The following is a 27,308-nucleotide window of genomic DNA, read 5'->3' as shown; positions in this document are numbered from 1 at the left end:
GTACTATTTTAATACCTCTTCAAAGCCCAAAACCTAATTGAAAGCTTCCCAAAAAAATACACATCTCAGCCATACAATCCAGCTGGGCAGAGCTACATTAAAAGCTAGGCTATTCAGAGACTTCTGATGTGTAATTCCCAAACTGTCTCTCATCCAGCACACTATTCAAGTGATTTATCTCCTCAGAAGACACAGAAACACGGTTAGCAAAACACAATAGGCCTCTCAGAGTTATGAGCATCTTGTTCTGAAAAAGAATTTGGGTGCTGACTTAGGACAGAAGATAGACTACATATGAAAACATTTAAAGAGCCATGGTTGCTTAACCACCTTTCTTTTATAACCTCAGACCCTGTTTATACACTAAAACCAGCTACTTAACTAGTTTTACTCTTAAACCAGTAGTCTAGGTTTTTTAAATTAAGATTTAAAATTATTTTGGAAAACAAACACATTGAAGCTAGACTTAGTGAAAGAAATGGTTATTTTGTACATCACTTTTTCAAAGGTTTTTCATTCTGGTTGTACAATCAAAACGTTTTCAAGGAAGATAAAAATAATGTTTTTCACTTACATTTCAAAGTTTTGGGATTGGAAAGCTGGGTCCCATGTCTACTGGTGTCAACAGAAGTTTTTTGGACTAGCTGCATACTTCATTTCTGTTCTCCAGTACAAGGAGCAGGAAGTACAAAATCAACACTTTAAGCAGTGAAAAATGTCTTAATTCCTTGTATTTAAGAAGGCTCCTTTTGATGTTTCTTTTATAATAATGCCTCTTTTTGGCATATCCACACTAAAGTTAGCATCTTAACTCTTAGTTTCCCTTCCACCTCCCGCTTCCCTAAACTCAATGCCAAACACCAAATATTGCAATAATATCACTGTCATTGAAACAAACCGTGCAACTGCAGTTACTTCACTGCTAAGGTGACACGTGGTTTCTACAATGGTGTCCATTCCAGGAACACCAATAGAATGGCATCATTTCTGCCCTAACAATGTCTAAGCTGCTAATAGCTGTTTTCTTCAAAGCCAGCAAAACGAGGGAAAAAGTATAAAAGGCGACAAGAAACTGATGTCAAAACTTCAAAATTCCTAGACCATAACAAAAAGAATGAAATTACAGTATCATTGTAATTAATTGTGATACACTTAATCGGAATAGCCCTTTCCCCAAGATACCTCACGGGGAAAAAGGATTCAGCTAAATGCTGGATGGCAGCAATTTAGTAAGGGAAGTACAGTCTCAATGAAAATGATTCTTAACAGGGAAAGAGTCAATAAGCTTAATGAAAAAAGTGCTATTTAACAGCCATTTTCCAAACATACATATAAATACCATGTGTTTTTTTGTAAAATAGATACTGCTTAAAACAATTAAGGGCAGCTCCTAGCTTTGTCAGTGTGAATTAGAAGCAAACCCAGGTCACTGCAGTAACACCACTACAACAACCTGGGGCTTTGGGTCTATAAAAAAAAAATCTAGTGTAAAAAAAAAAGTAACGTCATTAAAATTAATCCAACTAATAGATTTTGATTTTAACAGCTAAAAACGTGTTATTTATATGGTTTAAAATGGCTTAACAAAATTGGGGGGGAAAAAGAGGCTTGAGTTTTATTGCAATATCCAGTACATCTACTGCAGATTAAGAGTATAATAACATATCACAACAAATTAATGCAATAAATTGCTGGTCTGTATTTTCAACCTCATCTTAAGATGAGGTTTTGTAACTTCAATGGTGTTTCTTACATGAAAAGGACTTTCTCACTAAGCAGGCAAAGGGAAGGATGTAATCTGAGGACCCATGATGAAAAATCAGGAGTCTGCTTTCTTAACTAATGACTTTACTTCTCAGCAAAACTGACCCATTCTTTCCTTTAAATACAAAAGCAGAATCTTTGTCTTTGGGAACTCCAAAACTGTGAAGGAGAAATGCTTCACACCAGAAATCTACCAAAAGCTCAAAATCCCTATTTTCTCCATAGAGAAGCGATTACTTGTTAAACAAGAGAAAATTATGCAATGAGCTGAGATCCCATAAAATGAATTTTTCTGCTGATACTGAGGCACTTTCTGAGCTTATTAAAAGTTTGTTGTTGCCCAAGTTGAAAAGGCTCATGAGAGAACAGTGTCTCGAATGTACACAAGTTGATTTTGATCATAGTAGTTTTATTTTTTCCCAAAGACAACTTAAAGTTGGGACTGCCCAAAGCAGATTTTCTATCCCTTGACTAGACTTCCCAGCAAAATGAATGCGATTCTGTGGGTTTTTTTAAGAAATCAGCATTACTTTGACACGTTACTCTATCTCAGCATCAACACAGCAGCTGCCTAAAGGATCCCTGTGAAGGGGAAAAAGCTAAAGACTGAACGACACTGATATGTAGGAACATGCAGGATCACCTCACCATTTTGATCAACTGTGAGCTACCTAGATTCACCTGCTGCCATTTGAAACACATCAACAGGCTGAGATCCAAACAGATTTAAAGTTACTATCAGAAACACTTTGCAAATAAACTGTGATAGGTACTGAAGAGAAATACAGCTACATTGCCCAATGTAAAAAGAAATGTAAAACAATGAGTTACATGTTTAACGTGGAAAGTATTTGGGAATATAAACCACCAATTCATATAAAATAATGAAACCAGACGCTAACCCTGCACATTAGACTCTTAAGATTAAAAGTATAACAATAGAACTCAGAAAGATCTCACAGATGTCAAGCCACCCAAATATGCTAAAGAAGAAAAGAAAAAACAACAACCAAACCCACCCACCACTCCAGAAGCCCATCAGCTATGATTCAGACCTTTGTAAATGCAGTTTGGGATCTTCTTTTTCTTCAAGTCCCATCAGTTCACAGTATTTCATGCTCTTCATAGCTAGACTTCTCCAACATCAGTAGGCTGACAAGGAGAGTGAATAGTGTAGTTCTCATCTTACTAAAAGCTGCAAGTTATTCCAGACCTTTCCAGTAATTTAAGATTTAGTCACGAATTTGCATTCGCACTGAGTGACTGTGTTACTGACGGTTGCCACAATATTTATACATAAATATATTCTTATAAGAAAAATACACGTGCTCATTCAACAGAGATCAAGCAGACTGATTTCTTTCCTTCAATAAGATAACTGGTTGTTTAGACAAAGGAAATGCAGTAGCTCTTATCTTCTGGACTTCAATAAACCATTTGATATAGTGCCTTTTCAAAAATTATTAGTCAGTTAGAAAGAAATTAGAGAGATTAACAGACTGGCTAATCAGGAAATGGTAGGGCTGAAACAGTAATGAGAGTTCCTTGAGACTCAGTGGCAGGGCTAATTTCATTTCTGATTTTCACTGAACACTACGGCAAAAATTGTAGAAGCTTTATAATGAAATTTAAAAGGCAGAATCTATAACAAGTAAAACCATAATGGGATACAGAAAGAATTACACATGGAAGGTCTGAGTAACAGAAACATAACTGTATTAAGTCCAAGGTGACGCATTCAATTAGTAACAACTAACACTTCCTCTACAAGCTAGAAGCAAGTTAGTTCAGAAAACACAGAGGCAGAAAGACTTAAGCGTATCATTAATAAACAGGCTGAGCATGAGGCACCAACAACTGAAAAAAGCAAAAATGCTTTTCAGATATATCAGGAAAGGTAATTCCACTTTATCAGCAACACTGTGTGCACTTGCCATCTATATTCAAGAAACAGGATTAAGGATGCTGGTAAGAGTGGAGGGCCAAATTTAGGTATAAAGACTAAAATAGTTCAAATTTATTTAGGATCAGAAAACAAGAGCTAAAAGGAGGAGGTATGAATATTTCAAATGAAGGCAACTGTGGATTAACATCAAAGGAAGGAGAAGAGCTATTTAAAGGCAGGCAGGCAGTATTTCCCAGACTTTAAAACTGGGGCTGTTGGAAATTAGATAGAGAAGGGGAAAGGACATTTCAATTTTACCTTCTCACTTATATTTGACACAAAAGACATTCTTAGCATACACTGATAAAATAGATAAAAGTCACTGTCTGGACACTGGATAATACCAAAATCATTCAATGATAGACCACCTTGTGACTCAGCATAATTCTTTCTCTTTCAGAAAAAGATTAATTTTCAACTTAACTGAACACTCTCCTCCAAAAGACTATATTTTTGAATGTAATTGAAAAATTGTAAATCCCCTTTGAGCTTTATTCCTCCTGAATTCTTTCGGGCACTGCTTGACTGCTGTTATGCCTGCATTGCCCTGAGGGCTATGACTGCTATTCTGGATGAGAGTAGAGATACTCTGCTCTGAAGCCTGCATCATTTTTAACCACCTAGCCTGTGTACATCCGATATTCAGCGGGAGAAATCCAAATTCCTGGGTGGTCCTGAGATGCACAAATGAGTTACAATCATCCTGCTTGTAACAGTTAAGAGTATTGTTGTGCTAATTACATACACATCTATGATCACAGGATCAATATTTTATCCCACGCACAATTCTCCTCATTTCTTCTTATCAGTCTGGTTTTCCCTAATCACTTTAAATGGTAAGAAAAAACCAAAACAAAACCACAAAAAAACCCAAACAAAACCAAGACCAACAAAACCACCAACCCACCCCCAATAATCCCAACACAAAAACAAGCCATCACACTTGAGCACCTAAAAATTACTGTTTTTACAATTTATTAAAAATATATTATGACATAGATTCACTCTATTAAGAGATTCCTGTATTAAAATCCCCATATACTTGTCAGAGTCTTAAGTCTTTACATATTTAGCCTGAAGCCAGTTTTTATGCCCAAAAAAACTCAAAACTGAATTTAGAAAGGACATGCTGACAGAGCTGAACTTTCATAAATGTATACTCATTGCTGTAGTAAACACTTAATTTCCTTTCCTGTACTCCTGTATCACAAAGATTTAGAAAGCAAAGGCACAGCCTTCACAGACTTCCCTGTGACTCTAAGGACAGAAGTAATGAAGACATTATTTATATCTCAGTTCAAAAGTTTAACTAAGTTGTTCATTAAAAAACAAGGGCACAGTTTGAATCCAACTTTGTCTTCAACTCTTATTTATTAAAATCCCCCTGTCACATATTTGCTGTTGCTTCACCTCTTCCAAAACAAAAATCTTCATTCTTTTTCCAAGACTGAAAAATCATTCAGATTCATTGCACCTGTTCTCACTCTTCTGAATGATCAATTCAACTTCAATTTTTAAGATGGTTTTGACCCACTGAACTAACCAACATAAATCTCCCTTCCCTCTGGAAAACAAACCAAACACAGCCTGAATACGCAAATTTTACACAGTATAGTAAAAAGAAGCAAGTTCACTCACAAAATACAGAAGACATTATGTTATTTCTCATTGTGAAATTAGAACCAAATTAATCAATTCATTTGTCCCAGGCTTATAAACCAAAATCATGTTACAGTAACCATCTGTGCGTTCAAGCACAAAGAAAAGTAAACAGAATTTTTTGATGACTGGGACTGATACAGTGATATCTACTTAGTTTCCTAACAGAAAAGTGATGGAAGCTGCACATCACATCAGTAATATTTTGGAATTCGGTCCAGAATGTTTCAATAGAAACAGTCTGTTCTGCTGAACTATAAACTACTTCATTACCGTTATGGCAGCTTTTTTCTGAAATAATTTATCTTGATGTCATGTTGCTGATTGCCTATAAACCTGCCAGACATGGGTTTCCAGGTTCTGTATTTCAAAGCTGCTCCTACCTGATCTCCTGATCTTCTTTAAACAGTATTTGTCTCATTGTACATGCACCTGGTACAACTGCAATACAATCTGGCTTCCTCCCCCCTTTTTTTTTTTTTTCCAGGGCCTATCAACCATATAACTGAATTTCTTCAACTCAATTGTGCAAAATAATAAGCAAGGATGATCACTGGACACCGAGACACCTCTCTCCCCCGTGTCTGCCCTGAAGACCCTCTGGAAACATGTTTCATTGTGTAGGCCAATATATTCCCCACCTCCCATCTGACTCTAGCACAGCTGTAACCCATTTTCCTACTAAAGACAACTGTTAGGAGTGGGTCTGATGAGTCGTCTGATGGCCAGGAAAATGTTCCATCCAAACCACTGGTCAATTAACTATTGAAAAGGTACTTGACCTCCCCTCTTGAAAGTCTATGGAGCATATCGCTTTTATGCTCACACGTGGACATCTGTCCTCTAACAGAGATCCTGTAGCGGACACCAGTCTGGAGACGTTAGGGTCACATTTTTCAAATGTCCATTGAGTCTGAAAAAGGTGCTCACAGACTTCTTCAGGCAGCTTTAAAAGTGCCTAATTAGGTACAGGGAGACTAAAAGGACCTCAAGTAGCTTAAAAATGGAAAACTGGATGCCTAACTTGATCCGAAACCATACACCAGCCCACTGGCACCTTTAGGTGTACAAGTATCTCCAATCATTATCATTCTGTGATTTTGTGATTCTAGACAGAAAATTTTCATTAAGATGAGATTTTCAGAGTTAAACTACATCCCGAGTACAATTCAGACCTTATAAATATACTAACAGCTCCAGGGGAGGGGAAACAACTTGTACTAATGTAACATAAACGTCATTGTCTGTCATAAAAGCTACTGTGATTAATATTATCTTTAACACTGTCAGGAGCATTTTACTTCAATACATCCTTGCTCATTGTGAGGATTTACTCCCAAAACAGAAGTCTGGTTCCCTGTGTCCCAGCCATGTTCTTGACTCAAACAGGTATACCTGCCTGTCAAAAGCCTTCCAGTACCTTCAGCAAGGTATGACTTCAGTTCTTATCTTCAAGCAGTGTGTAGAGTTGCCATCTCTTAGTCAAACAGTTGTTAGCCCCAGAGGCGAGTACATTTATCTTAAGTGTATCTCTCTCTTTTTCCATATAGAAACTACACTCATACATGACAAGATAGTCTGTTTCCCTGGTGCAATACTGCCTTGCAGATGCACCTTCTGCTGGAGGTCTGACTGCACACCAAAAACAATGTCTCAGTTCGCAAAACGCTTCTGAGAATTTTCCTAAAAATAACAAGCACTGCACATAAACCTAATTTACTGGTGTGGCTAAGTGTCTTTGACAGAAATTCTGATGGATTCACCTGCTTCTTACAGTGTAAGCATGTTAACACATACTACAGCCAGGCTTGTCCAAGCTCCGAAGCTTTCCAAACAGATCAAGCATGAAGGGAAAAGCACTATGGCCTTTTTCTCCAAATACTCCCCTCACTCAGTCATTTGTGTAGCACTGAAACTTTGAGCCTGAGTCAGAGCATGCCTGTTAGAAGCAACGTGGACAGGAGCTGAAGGGCCATGGAGATCATGGGTTCATCATCCCCCAGCTTACTCCAAAGGCATTTCATTCTTTACCAGTCTGCACATAATATATAGGGATTTACAAAAAAGTGAGTACAGAAAACCTGCTGTCAAGAGGCATACACAGAGACTGCACACTTGGCAAAAACTTTTCAACGGTCCTATGCACAAGATACAATGTCATAAGAACAACCACAATTACAGATAACCAACATTCAGTTCTAAGTGTGTATATTAAAAACTATATATATTTACATAGTTATATTTTCAGCTATAATTAAATTAATTGCTGCCATGAGGCTTTTATTTTAAAAACAGGAGGATATGCACGTGGATTTCTTCATACTAACAGGGCAGTCACTGTCCTCTGCACAAATATTTTCCGGTCAATAAATTTCAAGTTAATATTCGGTATCAAAATACCCTGAACATAGTAACACTTTCATAGAACCCAGAAGAGACAAGTGGGAGCACCCACTATGTGCTGCAAACAACCTGTGTTTGAACTAATACCACCAGAGAAATACCTCAGTCACACATTCCCTTCACTTTCAAATACAGACATTAGAGAAAATAATTGATTAACAAAACTTGTAAAATTCCAACACAGGTTCTGAAGCTCACCAAATGTAACAATAAAAGCCCTGCATCTTCAGTTTTCCTTTCTAAAATGGGAAGATCGTGGAGAGACAGTTAATTAGTGGTTACAAGGACCATATAAATTTAGAGTCAGAAAAAAAGCACTAACAAATAAGTAAATAAAGATACCCGATATGGTAACCTACATTTCAGCTTTTGTCTTTAAACATCCTGAAAAAACTACATCTCAAAAAGTAGCACCTTTTCTAAAAGACTCCGTGGATGTAAATACATGTGTACACAGGAACTGATTTATTAACATGCAGTAGATCCTCAGTGCTATTCAGAATTTCAGTACAGAAGTTTTCATTTTCCTAAGGATTTTGTTACTATTTACTCTACAGACAACATAAGAAAAACATCAGAGCACTAAACAGCACACACTGCTCTTTTAGACCACGGGGGACAAACTCCAATCTTTTCAGCCAGCTTATAAAATAAAGTACTTAAATGGTATCTTCCCAGTGTTCTGAAAATTGGGAGGAGGAAAAGCTTAAAAAGGAACCACTTCAGCCCTCTTCTAAAAATGAACTTTAAAAACTTCATATAAATACATGCACCCTTCAGAATTTCAGCTTTCTCTCTTGCAAATGCAATTACTGCTCACTAGCCTATATTCCAGGCTGCAGGCAGCACCCTGCCCTCAGACCCGCTGCCGGCCCAAGCTCCAGCAATTATGCCACATGGAAATTTTAACTCACCCTGTCAGCTAGACCTGCTAAGTTGAAAGTACCATCAGGCCAAGGATTTTATTAGAAACAGTTCCTTTCCCCCTAAAAGCATCCCCCAACCAAAACAAAACCACTTCAAGACAAATTAAAAATACAAGGTGAACATTCTTGGGCCTTTTATTTTTTTTTTTCCCCAAACATCTAAAAGTAGCTTTGTCTAATATCACCTTTTAACACAAGTTTCATTTCATGAAAGAAAAATAAATTAACTTTAGAAATTTGAGCCAAAACTGGATGTCCCCTGAAAACCACTGTATTCCTTTGGAAGGTGTTATTTACAGGGAACGGTCTTACAACATCTGCAAAGTCTAATTTGGGAGAAAATGTTTATCTGCTTAAAGTAAGTGCTAATAATAATGTAGTATTATTACATTAATGCAATAGCAATTAAAACATTTCCCTCTCTGAAAAAGGCAACTTAAGTATTTCATTGAAAAATTAAGTGGCTTTAATAAAGTGTTATAGGCTTTTTCTCATAGTTTCGTCTAGATCTGAATGAGCCATGAATAAATTACGTTAAAGAAAATCCACAAATAAAATGAAACAAAGTTATTTGAAATTACTATTTTGGTGTAGGTAAGCAAACTACACACAATTCAATATTACCTGAATACAATTTAAAAAAATATTAAGAAATACATTTGCATAACTCATCATATTGCACCTGTTAACAATACCAGAATATATTGGCTGTATTTTTCAAGGAAAATAAAACATATACTTCACTTACTGTTGTTTTAGTTACTAATTCTCTAAGCTTGATGTTTATAGAGCCTGTAACTGAATTTGTTCCCCCTTCCCCGAACAAAGTTATTTGAAATTACTATTTTGGTGTAGGTAAGCAAACTACACACAATTCAATATTACCTGAATATGATTTAAAAAAAAAATAAATAAGAAATACATTTGCATAACTATCATATTGCACTTGTTAACAAAACCAGAATATATCGGCTGTATTTTTCAAGAAAAATAAAACATGTACTTTAGTTACTGCTGTTTTAGTTACTAAAACTTTAAGTTTGATGTTTATAGAGGCTGAAACTGAATTTGTTCCCCCTTCCCCAAGAATATATTGGCTGTATTTTTCAAGGAAAATAAAACATATACTTCACTTACTGTTGTTTTAGTTACTAATTCTCTAAGCTTGATGTTTATAGAGCCTGTAACTGAATTTGTTCCCCCTTCCCCGAATTTCATACTCAACATCACACATACAAAAAAAATTATTATTTATTCTATTCAATGTTACTGTATTAGCAACTGGAAGCAAATGATTCTAACACCAACACTTCACCTGAAAGCCTTAGGCAGAGAAAACAAGAGGGTGCAGGTATAGAATGCAATCACATGAACTCTGGAAAGCAGTTGTAGGGAAACATGCGGCCTCCTTCATTTTACCAGAGCTTTGTACTTCTATCATACAACTTCTTAGTCTCTGTATTATTCATATTTTAGCTAATTATTTATTTTGCACTACAAGCTGAAGTGCGCTATAAACTCACTCTTGAGGCTCCACAGTATTGATGAGTATTTCTCCAGTAACTTCTTCCATGGCCTTACATGCGTCATTACTCTTTCCAACAGCTAATAACAAAGGAATTAGGACTTGAAGCCCACTTCAGAGATCCAGCTCTATTTACATGCAAACGAACCAATCGAGGTCTAACTGTATGCAAAACTGAGACAGAAAGGCGTGGGCTAAATTGGTAGCATATCAAAGTTTGGCAACACTTTCTACTTCAATCTCTTTGCATATGAGTGTCCCTGTTGAGTGTCCATCCCTTCCCACCCCCCTATCTTCCTGTCCCATCTCTACTAATCATTTTGCTTGGTCAGCTTCCCATCTCTCACCCATCATATGCCCAAATCAAATTTCAGCAGCCATGAAACATAACAGCCAAACGAATTACTTCAGTGTGGTGTACCATCTAAGACAGCGATGATGGGACTACCTTGCTATGTACTATTGGATTGATTCTCTAGGACACAACTGGAAATGAGACCTAGAGATTCTTCCTAGTGCCTGCCTCCCAATATGCACTTTGTGTTGGGATGCTGGCCAGACACTCACCCCAGCTCTTCTCCCAGGTCTCCAGGGCTGGATAGCAGGGCAGGAGGACTTCAGGTTGTTACTGCAAAGCATAGCTGCTCCACAGTCCAGCTGTTACCTCAGAAGCCCATTTTCAAAAGAAAGTTTGCTTATTTCTAGGTCAAATTCTTGTGCTCTGGTCAATTGGTGGAGAAAATGATAGAGAAAACATCTACACACTCCCAAAGCATGCCTGCCTCCCAATATGCACTTTGTGTTGGGATGCTGGCCAGACACTCACCCCAGCTCTTCTCCCAGGTCTCCAGGGCTGGATAGCAGGGCAGGAGGACTTCAGGTTGTTACTGCAAAGCATAGCTGCTCCACAGTCCAGCTGTTACCTCAGAAGCCCATTTTCAAAAGAAAGTTTGCTTATTTCCAGGTCAAGTTCTTGTGCTCTGGTCACTTGGTAGAGAAAATGATAGAGAAAACACCTACACACTCCCAAAGCACGTATGCTTACTTTTTTCATCTCTCATTTAGAATTCATAATAAATGTTAAAACCGTCTGAAAATACCTGTTTGCTTTTCTTTGTAAAATAAAGCTTTGCCTTTTACCTCTAATAAAATTATGCAATTTGTTTCAAACCTGGAACTTTTTCTCAATCTCTAAACCCATATTAGAATCATAGAATCATCTAGGTTGGAAGGGACCTTTAAGATCATCAGGTCCAACCATTAACCTAACCCTGCCCAAACCACCACTAAACCATGTCCCTTAGCACATCCACCCATCTTTTAAATACCTCCAGGGATGGCGAATCCACTGCTTCCTTGGGCAGCCTGTTCCAATGCCTTATTATTAAACTAGTTGCCATTAGTTGAAATTAAACTAGTTGCCCTTGCAGTGTAAAGTACCTGCTGCATGTGATTTCAGACACTGCGACCTCAGTTGTATAAAGTGCCAATCAGCCAGAATGCAAAACACCTGGTCTTAAACAGCCAGGACTTACAGCACTGAACTCTTGAACTCAGAACCAACCACCTCCATTTTAATCAAATGTGAAGTCTAACACTGTGCAGGTTAACTTACAGCTTCTCAATAACCTGCTATAACTGACAGCCACTCACTGAAGAAGTGAAGATTTTATTGCCCCTTCCATTTGTAATAATTCAAACATATTAACAATTGTAGCCTACTGGAAAGAAGTGTCTAAGCTATGCAGTCTCATAAGATTCACTACGACTGTATCACAGATGCGAATTTAGTAAATACAAATTTCATTACAATTTCTCTCAAAAAGGATCTTGTGTTACTTTAGCTAAGTGTTCAGATCATTAGAGGCACAAACTACTTTGTGTAGTACTTTGTGTACTTGCTATTTATAACCTGAATTTCCAGGTTTTCCTATGTAAATGACAGATTATTCATATTCATTTCAATGGGTATGTCCAGTATGTGTACCTAAAAAGAATAATTCAGGTAAATCTAGAAAGAAGCTTCATCTAAGAGTTTCAGAAACACTAAGAAAACAGCACAGTCCATCTCAGGCATGCAAAACAGGCTCCACACCTAACAGAAAACCAAACTGCAAGTCTGGGAAAAAGTGAACTGGAAGAACAAGAAGCAAAACAAACCAAAACCAAGGCAAATAATAGTGTGCTTTTTCAAATTAGGGGATGTTGCTTCACTTCTTGCTACTGTCTAATTCCTTCAATAGGTAGCTCATGGGTTTTGGGGGACAATATTTAAGGCAGCTTAAAAAAGCCCGTATCCTACTCCTGTGGAGTTTAATGCAACTGGAGCAAAGAGGCTTTTTGTCTTCTTCATACTGAACATAATGCTGATGATGATTACGTGTCTGTCTAAAAACGTGAAAACTTGAAGCCCTTGAGTCTTTCCTACAGGAGCGTTTTCTTGGGGCCAATGAGCTACTACCTGAGGAACTGAGGAAGAAAGGAGCAGGGGAAAGGAATCCTCCACAAAACACTCCGAACTAGCGCTAATTCAAAATCAAGAGATTTATCCACCAGGAGAGGATTGCTAACTGATAAGGCCAAGGCTGTCTTAATGGATAATGAAATTCCAGACACAAGTCTCACACAGCATTGTACATACACAGAAAAAGTCTTTCAGGAAGCCTTTCAATGGAACAGGGTGTAGGTACCTATACTTTAATTTATACTGCAAGGACAGTCTTTCTTCTGTCATACCCAAGCCTGAAAGCCATTTGGGCACAGTTAATTATTCAGAAACTTCCTTGTCACAGGGGTGATGTTACTTCAGAAGAGGGTAGCAATAATTGGGCAGTAACTGTCCAGAGCTTCCACATTCAGAGATAATTTCTTGAGCGAGAGCCTTGCAATTACTTCTTTTTGAAAAGCTGCCAAGTTATTCCCCAGGAACGGAGGCAGTGAGAATCTACAGCTATAACAAATCAAGGACCTCCATGCTCGATTTCACTAAGGCAGCTGTGTGTCAAAATCCAAGCCTTCCAAGCATCTCAAAGACATGCTGACTGCTGCCTTCTACAGGAAATAAATCACATTTGTCTCACATGATGCAGATTTTCTGTCAGGAAGCAGACAATCCTGTCTGAAGTAATCTCAATAGAGAAATGGTTTTCTCCCAACCCAAACTTCTGAATCTGCATTTTAAGACAAAGCGGATCCATACAACTGCTCATGGTGCAGATGTTGCAATCAAAGGAATTAGCTTTTATCTCTCAATGCACACAGAAAAAAGTTTAGCATCCTTGACCACTTCTGACACTTCCAGTAAAACTTCTGAAGGGAAAAGTAGGGAACACAAAACTGAGGAGCTGTGATCCAATGCTGCTTCTGGTCCTGCTTACAGATTTTGGTGGAAGTAGTACAGACACAAACTTGCTAGATAGTAACACAATAATTTTATGCTAATAGATCCAGGAGAGATAAGGTAGTACACTCTGTTCTTACTTTTACTCCAGAGAGATCCAGTAAATTTCTATCACCTAATAATGATATGAGGACAAATGCCCATAGACTTACCATAAAACCAAAAAACTGAGCAATATATACAACCATACAAAACGGTAAGACACACAAAGAAGACTTTGGCCTCCACCAGAAATGATTGTACATATCAAGTCAGATCAATGTAATACATCCCAAAAAAAATGTTTATCTTATCTCACAAGAATACATACACTAGAATTGGTGCAAACGTACTACTCCTACGTGTGTATGACGACGTGCCAGCTTAACAACTTGCAGACAAAATGTATTTCTCTATTTTCTCTCCAGTGAATTTCATTTGGAGACACCTCAGGTGTAACTTTTACAGTCAAAAGTGATAGAACAGTCTTGACTTTGTTTCTGCTATGAACCTCAATAGCTCTATGAACCATTACAACGGTTACATTCCAAATGCTGTGCCTTACTGAAATGGGCTGAAGCCTGCAGAGAAAGCTGGGGAAGAAAAACAAGACTAGGGGAAGGAACTATAAGTAAACTAGAAAGCCACAGTGTTCCCTACTCTGAATTGCAGCGAGGGGGGGAGGAAGAAATCTTACTGAAGAGGTTTGGATAATTGTTACTTGCAGCTCTTTCATTTCGTATCAGTAAGACTGCATATATGACAAAGGATTTAAGGATAATAAGACTGCAAGAATAAACATCAACAGCTGCACGGTACTATAAAAATCTTCAACTATTCCTGCTTTGAAAATACCATGACTATGATGAAGAGAAAGAACTCCAGGGGAAAAAAAGAAAGATCCATGAAATTCTCAACACTCCAGAATGAGGAAAAAACCCACCAAAAAGACTAAATATAATCATACCTAACGTCATTGTGCCAAGTGACTCCTCGGCAATGATCCATGATCTCACCAGTAAGTAATAAATTCAAGGTGAGGAAAGTCAGTTTACTCCTCAGCAAAAGGAGATCTCTCTCATATACCACAAAGTGCCGTAACATCCCAAAGCAGCTGATACTCAGTTCAATACAGTGACTGTTTTGGACACTGAAACCTTGAGTTCAGTTGTTGAAGTTAATAATGTTCATTTATTGTTGAGATTTTGAGAGAAACAAATGCACTAATTTTTGACCACACGACAGACTATATTTGTACTTCATTCTCCTGGCTTTCCAGACATCACTGCGCAAGCTGCAAACAGCTTCTTAAAAAACTGCATGGTAGAACACGGGGGTTTGTTCCCCCCCTCCCTTTATGATCACAGAATCCACGGTGAATAGGACAAAACAAAGAACAGATCAAAAAAAAATCCTCATTTCTGGCATGAAGAAAGCCAAGCATGGAGAATTTCAGCCATATGGGAATTTGTATCTGTAATATACTGCATAATGATTATATAAACAGCCTTTGATTACTGTAAAATTCAATGATACATGCATTTCTAACGGCACTGGAATTCCTAAATGATTACACAAGCCTTTCATGTTTATTCATCAAATATTTAAAATACAGCATAATACAAAACATTTAACTAGTTTACTCTGAGAGCAATTTACCGTACTTTTCTGACAAAAACTTACTAAAGAAGGTAGTCTCACTTTGTGTCCAACACATATGATTCTTACTTGATTTTTGAACAGAATTATTTGCTCAGCTTAGTTTTATAAGTACAAAATTTCAAATGCAAACATTTACTGGTTCAAGCATATCCATAACTGTAAAGAATACTTTTGTGAGACACATAGTAGAGGGAGAAAAATCTCTTCGAATAGATTGAATTTGTTCTGTTTTCAATTTCCCAGAATATGCACCCCAAAAATTTTAAAGAAAAATCTGTTTACAAACTAGTTTTAAGTGCCTGCTTTCCTAACACAAAAGCAAGAGCAGACCTACCAATGCTCCATATACATTTCTTTTCATCCTTTCAATCCTTACTGCATCTAAAGATATTAAATATTATGCAGAAATATTTCTGCCACTGAAGACTACATTTTAAATATATTTTACCTTCTATTTTACATCAATACTTGTAAGTGCTTTTCTATGATGGAAGATGGTTGAGAATATAAGAACAGATATGTTTGATTTTCAAATTGAAAAAAAATTAAGGCAAAAAAATATTATAAAATCAAAATAATTTCAGGAAGTCACTGAATTATTTCCATTAGTACTGAACTAGGCTTTGAGAAAAATGGAAATTCCTTGGTGAAAACAGAGGCGCAGAAGCTACAATATTAACATTTATTTTTCTTTTTTTTTTCCTTACACTTAATACAGTTTCTACAGTAATTCATTTCGATTATGATATAATTTTGGCTGCAAGTAAAGAAGGCATGAACATTTTTCCTGCAGTATAAAGACCATTACTTGTAATAGAAAGAGTATTCTAAAGCCTTCTTTGACAAAAGCACACAAAACATGAAAAATTAAACAGAAGCTCATAATTGTGATTTCTCAGGGAGTTCAACGTAACTAACTTTAGAAGTGCTTCTCCATCAACAAGAGAAGCATTAATTTGAGGGATTATTTTCCAGGTGAAGAAATTATCAAAAATGAGTCCAATAGGCAAAACCAGAGCTTTTCATACTGGAAAAAGCACATTGTGAAGTCTTCTGCTTTTTTTCACCTGTAGGAAATGCTCCATTTATAAACTACCCATCAACTATGGGTAGACATGCCAACTGTGCTGTGCATAATCATTATAAGCAGCTACAGCTAAAGGCAAACACATCATTATTTTCTTGAATGTTAGTTCTCCTTTTGTACATTTTGAGCATTTGTGTCGGTGTGACGGGACTAACTGATCATTCAGCTGACAAAACAGGGAAAGCACCAACGGGAACAGGCAAATCTCCTTTGAGTCATTCCAGCATTCCCATGTTGCTGCATTTAGTACAAGGTAATCCTTCATGCTTGCCGTGCCCGGGCTGCCCGTGAGGGCTGCAGTACCTGGTCTGCCCAGTATTCATGGAAGAATGGTACATTTGCAAGCTTTTGGGACAGTGCTACAAAGATTGGAACTATCTTGTCCACGTTACTGAAATCCTTAACTGGTTGAAACCAAATATACACCAAAATATTATCATTTACTATTTAGTTCCCTTATTTCTAAGCAATTTCCAAGGCAACCCATTACATTTTTACAGAATATGATTGAACTCATCCCTATTTAGTTTTACAACAGTTTTCCAAAAATCAGCTCTTAGAGCAAACCTCTGCCTGATGTAAGGCAGCAGTGGCATTTGTTTGATAGAGTAGGTAGAAAAGGAAAAGAAAATGGAAAATTAATGAACAGTACATTACAGCTTTCTCTGAAGATACAGCAATAGGGAGGAGTTTGCCTCAATTAGGAAAAAAAAAAATAATAAAAGGGTAGGAGAAAAAGTAGGAAGAAAAGTAGGATGCTCTCAAAGAGAGAAAGATTTTTGCAAAGCCAAATCCTCCCATTGAATTTTGAAGGGCTAGGTGCAAAGAGCACTAAGGCTACAAATGGACTTCAAGCCTCTACCTGTGACTTTCCTGGTCTTGACACTTATCCCCAATTCTCTTACAGATCCACTAAGATATCTGAAACCTTATTATAACCTCAGCCACTTCAAAGAAAGATTTTATTTCAATATAAACCCAAATGAAAGTCAGCAGTCTGAATTTCCGTTTATGTATCCAGATTTACAAAATACTGAGAAAAACTGAGAATAATGCTTTAGGTAGATTTCACATGCATGTGCCCAGAAGAATAAAAAACATTCCACCACCACCCCCAATATCTTTAATAACGGTGTTCAGTAAGAATATATAGTTCGACACAAAAGGTAAACTAAATCTATCATCAAGTGTATATTTGTGAAAAAATCCCATTATTTTGAAAAGAAACATGAATATCTAAAGCTTTATTGCAAGTATTTCTGTGGGTAGGACCATGGTACCGTACACTACTGCTCAATTTAGAATGGGATAATGAGAGTTTCTAACTAAGGGCAGTATTTCTCTACAAATCCTGCAGAGATGACAGCGAACAAAACTGAGAAAAGGAAGAATTTGAAGTGCTTTTTCTTTAAACAGAGTAGAACACTTCCAACACCACTTCAAGTTCTAAAGAAAAAAAACAAAACAAAACACAAACCCCAGGTTCAGTAGTTTTAGTGTTCACAAGAGCGAGGGACTAAGAGCACTCGGGTACAGCAGAGTGCAGGTAGGAGATGTGCAGGCTTTCACATGTCTCTCTGTGAATCCATTTCACATCCTCCTCCGCACCCTCCCTAATATTCAAGCCGTCGGCCTCTTCAGCAGAGACAGCAAACTGCACTAAAGTGCCTGGTGGTTCTGTGATACAGATCGATGCCCACAAGGGAACACAGAACGCTGTCACTTCACATTTGGCTCCACGGCTGAAGTCAAAATTCCTCTTCCATGACAGACTGTCTTCATTTCCCACTCACCCCAGCGTGATTCCGTGTTAACGGGGATACTTGTAATATCAAGAAACACACCAAGAAAATAACTTTTGCAAATTTTCACTCATAGTAAGCAAGTTTAATAGAAGATTCAAATCTCAACAATTAAAAGACCTGTCATTTGAAGCCTTAGTAATCTAAAACTGTCACATTGCAGCGTGTGTTCCCATATCCAAAACCACACTTCTATCCTTATTACTCTTAAAATTATCAAATTAAAGCGATTTCATTCTCACTGTTTAAGAGAAAAATTGGGAAGCAACAAATGCAAGACCAGACTACAGAACGTGTACTATTTCAACAGCCTTGTATACGCCCAGTCTGTCCTTGCTCTCAGGAGACAGCATTAGAGTGGTTATTTATATCTTCAATATCACATGTGAATTCCCAGTAGTTATAACCAAAGGACATTATAGTTACTATCTGGTCTTTACGCTAAACAGCAAAAGCATCCTTTAAGTCTCTAAGCCTAGTTGGCATATGAAGTCTCTGCTGTTGAAGCTTCTTCTTAAGCTTCCTGGTTTCCATCTCCTGCTAAAGGTAAGGAGAATTTGGGATGGGGTGATGGAGAGATCAGATACACAGAGCTGTGACAACACCTCAGCTACAGAAAGTTGCTCCTGTCCCCACAAGTGTCCAGCACTTCCCCATGTGTGGACCAAAAGGAGGTGGCCTGATTCACAAGTCATACCATAACATCACAACAGTGTTTACCTCAAGGTCTTGTTGCTTTAAAACAAACACATCAAAACCCCATCATACAAGATGCAAACTTTTTCAAATATATAGAAAAAAAGATAGAAAGGTCGCTTTAGTAAGAATTTAAGCTGTAGGTGTAGCTGCATTAAACCAAAACAAATTTGATGTATATGTGGCAACAGAAATCGGAATCTCAGAAAACAAGCAAACCAAAGCCACATCATAGCTAAATGTTATAATACTTGCCTAAAAATATAGCCACGCTGCTCTACACAATGAAGTTCAGGACACCAGTATGTATATTTTAAACACAGAACAGAAAGACTGCTGCCTCCAAACTTAGTCACTAGACTTTCCCTCCTCTTACTGTAACACAAATTCATCTATTTTCTCTTTTCTATGGGTCTGTCATGTGGCAGTGGTACCTGACTTGTACCAAGCAGTACTTTCAAAGAGATCGAACTTGCTAGACCAAACTGGGCATTGCTTATAGGAAAGATAAGAATAGCATTTCTGTGCAGAAGTGCTACAGAACTAATATTTTAACCACATATGAGCCTCTAATTCCAATTTTCTTGGACAATGACTTAAAGAACAGGTGCAGCCCCAGCATTAAGACAAAACCCAACTATCTAAAAACCTTAAAGACAGTGCAGCTCAAGCCAGTGAAACATAAATTTGCTTATGGCAGTATGGGAAGAAGACCTTTGTGATGCAGAAACAGATGTCACTGCACATTTTTCAGAATACGGCTCTATGCACTGCTTTGTATGCATGGCTTCCTTGGATGTATTTAAATTTTATTTCGTAAACACAGTCTATTAACTTCTTTATTCCAACTATATCAAAGTAAAGTAGGAACAGCATAGTCTTTATTTAAAGTTTCTACTTACATGAACACTTACTGTAACCAATCACCCTAAGAAGGCTAGCCAAAACAAAAAAAACCTGTGTTTCATTATATTCAAAAGCCTCAATTACAGAAAGCCTGACACAGCCAAGATATAATTATGGTCAAGAGCAGACAGATATACATAAAAAGTGAGAAGTGCAGTTAGAGCATTCAGTGTGTCAAACACAGTGAATGTGATACCAGCTGCACAGTACTTTAATATAATTAAACTGCACTTCTTATATAATGTGAGTTAAATGACGGGCATGAGTGAAGTTAACTATCTGCTTTCTGGTACAGGAATTCAAGCATTGAAAGGTTATTTTAAAAGCTTTTTAAAAAAGGACAGCCCAAGTCGCATGTCAGCAGTGCCAAAAATTCTACTTGTCTCTCATGGGGGAGCATCCCCTTTCACTTCAGCATTATGACATTACGTGTGCACAAACTGAGCACCTATCATTTATTATATACATCACTTTTGTTTTATAGCAAAAATCCAGTAGGTTTGAAAATGAGACCTAATTCTCTTGTTTAGACAGAGGCAAACTTAAGCAAAAAACAAGAAAATGCTTTACCCTGTGATATACCCACTGCCCTTTCCCTGTCTTCTCTACAGTCTTCTCTTTGTGGCAGTAAAATCCTGCTGAGTTTAATTAATGCACAGAGTTCACATCCTTTATTTTCATTTTAATTACAAGATAAATAAGAAAAGAATAAATACATATTTGTGATGAGGGATATTAGTTACTTTGAACTGGTTAACTTTAGTAACCAGGAGTAGCGTAGCCCTGATGTTGTGGGAATTCTTATTACTGTAGCTTTTTGCCCAATTTCTGCAAAAATATTTTGGAGTCAAGTCCAAGGTTTATTCTGCTATAAATGTTCACTTGTATGAGCTGGTGACTGGTCTGGAAGCATGGCCTAGAAGAGCAGAGCCTACCTAACAGCCTTGGATTCCCCTCCGCTCCCAAGTGGATTACCTGTCTGTTTGGAGCAATGGTGGGGTGACATTTTGTGGCCATAAGCTGTGACAGCAGTCTTTGAGGAACAAGAAAGCCAGCTTCATTGTAGCTTGGATAATCAGAGCTGTGAAGCCACAGCACTTGGACTAGGTTTACTGCCAAAGGGACACATCCCACTTTTTCCGTCATGAGCAAGCACTGAGGTCTGTGCAGCTGCAGCTATGTTGGTAATGGTATCAAAGCTATAGCTCATTTAAACTTGACTTTTACATATTATATATACCTATAACTCAAAAATGTCACCTGAACTAATAGAAGAGTGCAAAGGCTCCCAATTACAGGAATGTCAAGCCATTAGTTTTATCGTCGATGATATTCTAAGATGTAAACAAAAGTCCAAATATTGCCACAAATCAATCACAGAATCTTCTAGGTTGGAAGGGACCTTAAAGATCATCTTGTCCAACCGTCAACCTAACTTTGACAAAAATAAACACCCACACAACAAACAAAAAGCAACACCATCACTAAACCATACCTCCCAGCACTACATCAACCCGTCTTTTGAACACCTCCAGGGATGGTGCCTCAACCACTTCGCTGGGCAGCCCATTCTAATGTCTGATAACCCTTTTGGTGAAAATTTTTTTCCTAATATCCAGCCTGAACCTCTCCTGGCGTAACTTGAGGCCATTTCCTCTTGTCCTGTCACCTGTGACTTGGGAGAAGAGACTGGCCCCCACCTCTCTACAATCTCCTTTCAGGGAGTTGTAGAGAGCGAGGTGGTCTCCCCTCAGCCTCCGCTTCTCCAGGCTGAATAACCCCAGCTCCCTCACGTGGATGGCCAAGGGTCATTCACACATGCTGCAGTCTACCTTGATGTAAATCTTACAGCTTATTTGATTTTTTCTTATCTACACCCAGTTTTAAAACTAAAAAAAAAACTAAAAAAGGCTAAGTATATGTAAACCAGAGATGGGATTGACATTTTCCAGCAACAGTTATGAAAAGCTCTTAGAAGTTTGCAAAACCTTATCAAATAATATTCATTCTCTAGAATAGATCTTGTCCTGTATAAGAGGCAGTAGAGAGGCCTGCAACAAGGAGTGGAGTAGTACAGGGATAGCTCTATGAATCAATTCCACTCTTTTCTCTTACAGATAGGATATTCTTCGCCACCATCAGTCACAATAGAAAATGGAAGGGAAAAAGTTGAACTCCTTTCACTCAGTTCCTGTGTCTGTCCACAGGTGACAACTCTATTGAATAAACAGCAGATCACATTTTAAGCCCCTGTAGTCTAAACCATAACCAAAAATTAAAACATATGCATTATGGAAATGCACATAGACACCCCTTAACAACTATTCTTAAATAGAAAAAAAAAACCTTAGTCAATGAACTGAAAGAAATCTAGATTCTAAATCTAAAATATTCCATGCCTTTCCATTAAAGAGTACAGTGAGGAGACAGGTCCAACCTGTTTGCTCACAATGGAGCAATATTTAAACAAATATAGCGACTATTTTCTACCTGAAAAAAAATTAGAAATCCTCTAAACATAACTTGACTTATGTAAGCATCTCAAAGACAGTCCCAAGTTGTAAGTTATGCCTTCAATTTCCTGTGAATACATATGCCGTCATGACATGAGCTTGCATGGTCTTTAATTATACTGAGTGCCAATTACAGATATGTAAAGCACAATTCAGCTAATTAAATATAAGTGTCAAGGACCATTTTTGATGCCCAAGAAAAAACTACCAGCTGGACTCCAGCTGCCACAAAAGGAAAACACAGATCTGCCACAGGTCCTATGATAACTTCTAGTTCTGTAAGGCTGTCTTAGATCACCTGGAGCACATAAAATGGCATTCAAGGTCTATATTTGTCAGTTAAATCACACAAATAGTCCCATTGACCTCCATATATCATCTTCAAATAACTGTTTCTCAGCCTAAAAAGCTGGCAGTGTAACCAAAAATGTACAACACTGGAACCCAAAATTCACCTTTAGCAATGACACAGAGGATCTTGGGCCTTTACAAATCAATAACAGAGCAGCCACAGGAGAGCTGCGGGTATCACCATGCAAGAGATTAAAATAAAATATGATTGTCTCTCTCAAACGTCAGGTTAGAGGCTCTATTATCATTCTGGTTTGGGCATATAAGAAAAATATTATCAGAAACATATTTTTGAAAAATTATTCACAGTGGTGTTATCTCAGTTTACTCCATATGTTCTCTGCCATGAAAAAAAGCACACATAGTCATCTTTTATTTGCCAGGAATACATGCACTGATTCATGTAACCAATTAAACAACAGGAAAGGGTCCATCTTAAGTGCATTGTTCTATTGCATTATTCTCTAATATAACAACAACAAATAAATTACATTTTAGGTATAAGATCAGAGCAAAACCAATTCTACATAGACCTGCTTCCCCGAGTTCAAACTTGCTAATGGGAGCCAAAGAACACCATGGTAAGAAACATAATCCTCAGTAAGATTCAGGCAAGAAAGGAAGCAAAGCACTTACCGTGTCTTGACATTTATCTTTGACATCATAGACGGTCAGTTTTATTTTGGTCTCCTCATAGATGGGGTATTCCGGTGGGAATGTCACACCAGTTAAAAACAGTGGATCTCTTGTACCCTGTGTAACGTGAGTAAACATTCAGTAAGGCAACAGCTGTGCAACGTCTAGTATGCCATTATGGATGTACAGAAACTGTGGGCTCTTTAAAAGGAGTTGGCTTTCTACAGCAGAGAGATGTCAACAGCTAAGTACTATCCAATCAATAAGAAAACTGGACAACTTTAAAACTTTTCCAGGAAAGTTTCAAAAAACCTTATGGATTTTTTTTTTAGCTGGAAAATATATTAAGTGCTTCTGAAGCAGAGCTGAGCAACATGCCTTTAAACAGCTCAGCCAGCAGGTATCAGTATCTGGAAATCTGGAATACAACCTGTAATAAACAATCCCTTTCTTTCTCCCATGATACCTTCTGGAAGTACCACAATTTTGTATTAATTTAAATGAACCAAATATATAACTTACACACACAAAAAAAAAAATCTTAAGTCACAATAAAATGTCTACAGAAATGCCTAGAAACTCCCTGTATTACACTAAGGGTACTGACTTGGGGTGGTGGAAGGGCTGGGGGTAGAGAAGGGAGGAATTGCAATACTTCTTTTTAGGCAGTAGTGCAGCAAGACAATTTTCCTGTGCTTTGGAACATTATGATTATATCTAGAAGCTGTACACATAAGTAACTATACCATAGCTTCAGATTTGCAAACAATTAAATGAATCATATAAAATGTTGTTTATAATTTCTTAATGTTTAATTATACTTAATTTCCAAAGATTACCAGGCTAGCATCCTTAAATTTACTATTAAGCAAAATGAGGGATTTTGCATGATAAACATAATTTTTCTTGAAGAAAATAACTTTTCTGTGCCCCTGCCTTCCCCTCCCCCTCCTCCAAAGCTTGACTATGAGGCTGGGTGTCCTGACACAAGAAATTCAGTGATTTATTCAGATCTAGGACATTGTGTTAAGAAATGCAACATCTATTACAAAAAATAAAATCTATTCCATCTTCTGCACAACATCATTCCAGACAGGCTGCAATGAAACATCCTGATCAGATACAAGATACTTGAATTAAGCAGTTTCAGGATGGTTGATGGCTGAAACTATAATAAATAGTAGTTGGTTGAAACTGATCACACAAAGAGCTCATGAAATATTCTTGCATTTAACAGTTAAAACAAGCCTTTGACAAAACTGTGTGTGTGTTTACAATAAAAATTCCCTGTTCTTAATGAGTGTCTCCAGTAATTTAAGCAAGTTACACCTACTTTGCCTGCTCACTCTTAATTTTCTCTGTTTCTGACACTGATGCTTACAGGGCAAAGGGAAAACTAGCAAAGCAGCCTCAGACAACTTTTGCTGTAATATGTGATGCAAGTTACTATTTTATACAAAGTCACAGACATTACGTACACACACTCTTTTCCCTAATTATAGAAGTAGACTAATATTTTAGAAATTGCAAAAGCATCAGCTTTCCAATGGAAATTAAAAAAAAAGAGAACACAAAACAGACAGGATAACAGATCACATAAAACACTTCTGTTCTTCTGTAATGTAAAAACACTTCTCAAAACTCACTGTACTCTTAATTTAATTTTACTTTGCACTGCCTTGTCCTTTCATGAGAGCAAATATTCCCTGTTTCATTCTAGACCCATGTCTGGAGAACTGGAGTATTCTCTATGCCTCTACTTGGAACAACGAAGCTTTCATGAAAAGCCAAGTTCATTTTTAACTGTTTATCCTGGTTAAATGCCAAGAACTACAGAACAGTCTTAGGTATGCTTTACTAACTGCCAGAGTGTGCTTCTCCTACCCAAGACTATGCACTAACTTGTTTTATTTCTCATTCGCCTTCTATAGAAGAAACGAGCAATTCATTAATCAACATGTTAATTGAATAAGAAAGACTCTCACCTCCACGATTTCAGTGCTTGAATACCTCGTCAAAATGTGCTCTGCTGGATGGACCACTGAGACTTGTACAAACGTATTCAGCTTCCGATCACGGGTAGCAGCCACTAGATCCTTGCATGCTGGAGACAGTACAAAATAAAAATAAAATACTCAAAAGAAAACTCTGGGAAAAACTCTGTCACGGGCACAGGACAAAGCAGACTGGCTCCGGCTTCAGATTAAATCTCTAGAGACAAGCCGATTTTACAGAGGAAGTCCCTTGGAAGTAACTTACAGAAATAGGAAGTCACATGCTACAGAACTCGAACTGAGATTTCGTTTCCACTAAAAATACTTGCAGCTTCTGCAAAGCTCCCTGCCAGGGGCTCATCAGCTCCGGTATAGGAATGTGCGTGCGCATACGCACACACTTACAAACACTGCAATAGTAGGTAATTTTACATAAGCACTCATTTAATTTGCCACAAAATCTCTTAGCAGCCTAATGCAATCGTGTCTTGTCTGACAATTTTCTCAGCACACGACCATTTTAAACACACTGCCAACCAGTTAAATGCTATCAGTGATTAGGTTAGTTTATACAGTCTGATACTAAATTATGAACTTTTTAATAGAATTATTCATTGAGTAAAAACTCAGATACCTAAAAGCAGACAACAAAATAACCACTTCTTTTGCCAGTGACTGGCATATAAATGAGAAGAATAATTGTAGTCTGGCTATACAACATCATTATTAAAACTCATTCTGCCTCATATAGAGAAATTCAGTTCTTATTGAATAATTCATTTTTATCCTGGGTTCACAGTCGAGCAATTGACTGAGTTCACTCTTTGGACTGGCACACCTCATGCTGCCTTATAAAGGGATGAAAGCACTAAAGAAAAAAAAGAAAAGGAGGGGGAAAGAAACAAATGGACCATTAGTCGCTCTGCAGAAGGTATGCAGACTAATGGGGCATGCATTGGCTCAAAAGAAAAAGGCAACCACCTCACATTCTTCAGTAAGGAATATGCAACGGTAAATACTGTGACAAGATCTACCCAGTGCTTCCTGCAGCGCATCAAACTGCACTGGAATCTTAGAAGCCTGAGGGAAGAAAAGAGAAGCCTACAGTTTTGGAGAGGCTAATTGTCAAGAAAGAGCAGAGGACATTTTCTAGGAGTCACTGCCAACTGGGGGCTTCCTCAAGCGCAGCTGACCTTTAGCATTTTAAAAGGTGAGTCAGATTATCCTCACAGCAAGCAAACCTGGTCTGATAAGAAGCCAAGGGAAGCAAAGCTCCGATACATACAAAAGCCCAACTCAGCTTGGTTTATACTTTTTTTTTTTTCCTTTGGGTTTGGACCTGCTGCTTGAGGAAATTAATGGAAAACCGCCTGAAGCTTTTTTAACGCTCTTCCGTAACAGTTAAAAGAGAACAAGGAAACAAATCTAACCTTCTCAGAATATTTTGAAGTTTCTGGGTTATCCTGAATTGCCAATGAAATCTCTTGGTAGAAAGCCTCAAACTGACCCTTTCAGAATTTGGCAGTACAAGCTGGATAAGAATAGAAGTTTGTGCATGATGAAGTCTTCCTCAATCAGCTGATATAACTGCATCAGACTCAAATAGTAAGTTGCCAACAATTCCTTGCTACTAAGGCTCACCATATTATTGAAATGACTCTCAATGTTAGCACTTCTTGATATGATCTGAAGAATCGTATGAGTAGATTTATTGAAAAGCAGTTATCAAAGCACAAAATAGGTTGGGCAGATACTTAACTATTTGAACTAGATCCTCTCTGAAACTGACCACAGACACAGTATCAAATCACTGAAATTTCCAGGTACAGCCATTTCCTCCCATAAACCCAATCTTACACCACCACCCAATCCTTAAACGTTCCACCCTACAACCATGTTTTTAGAATATAGCACAGCAAAGCACAGTTTCAGGGAAATGGTGATAGAGCTCATGTTTACTACCAGAAGCTGGAACACTGACATAAAGTGAAATTTTTCACACCCACCACAAAGGAAGGCTAGCCAGCTCAACGGACCTCCAAAGATGATAAGAATACATC

At 37.6% G+C, this 27,308-nt stretch overlaps 1 protein-coding gene across 4 annotated transcripts in view; it reads right to left on the bottom strand.

Annotated features, from left to right (window-relative positions):
• INPP4B (inositol polyphosphate-4-phosphatase type II B) overlaps positions 1–27,308 on the bottom strand; it is a 217,665-nt gene that overhangs the window by 152,691 nt on the left and 37,666 nt on the right. For all 4 annotated transcript variants that reach the window (XM_014950034.1, XM_014950032.1, XM_014950030.1 and 1 more), the window contains 2 exons: positions 25,240–25,358; positions 23,255–23,371 (listed from right to left, as the gene is read on the bottom strand). In XM_014950034.1, the coding sequence (XP_014805520.1) occupies positions 23,255–23,371; positions 25,240–25,358 (236 nt within the window). The remainder of the gene's footprint in view (positions 1–23,254; positions 23,372–25,239; positions 25,359–27,308) is intronic.

Source organism: Calidris pugnax, unplaced genomic scaffold (genome assembly GCF_001431845.1).
Source record: "Calidris pugnax isolate Ruff unplaced genomic scaffold, ASM143184v1 scaffold42, whole genome shotgun sequence".
Classification (NCBI taxonomy): Eukaryota; Metazoa; Chordata; class Aves; order Charadriiformes; family Scolopacidae; genus Calidris; species Calidris pugnax.
The sequence above is the reverse complement of the archived record's forward strand: the minus strand, read 5'-3'. Positions and strand labels throughout refer to the sequence as shown.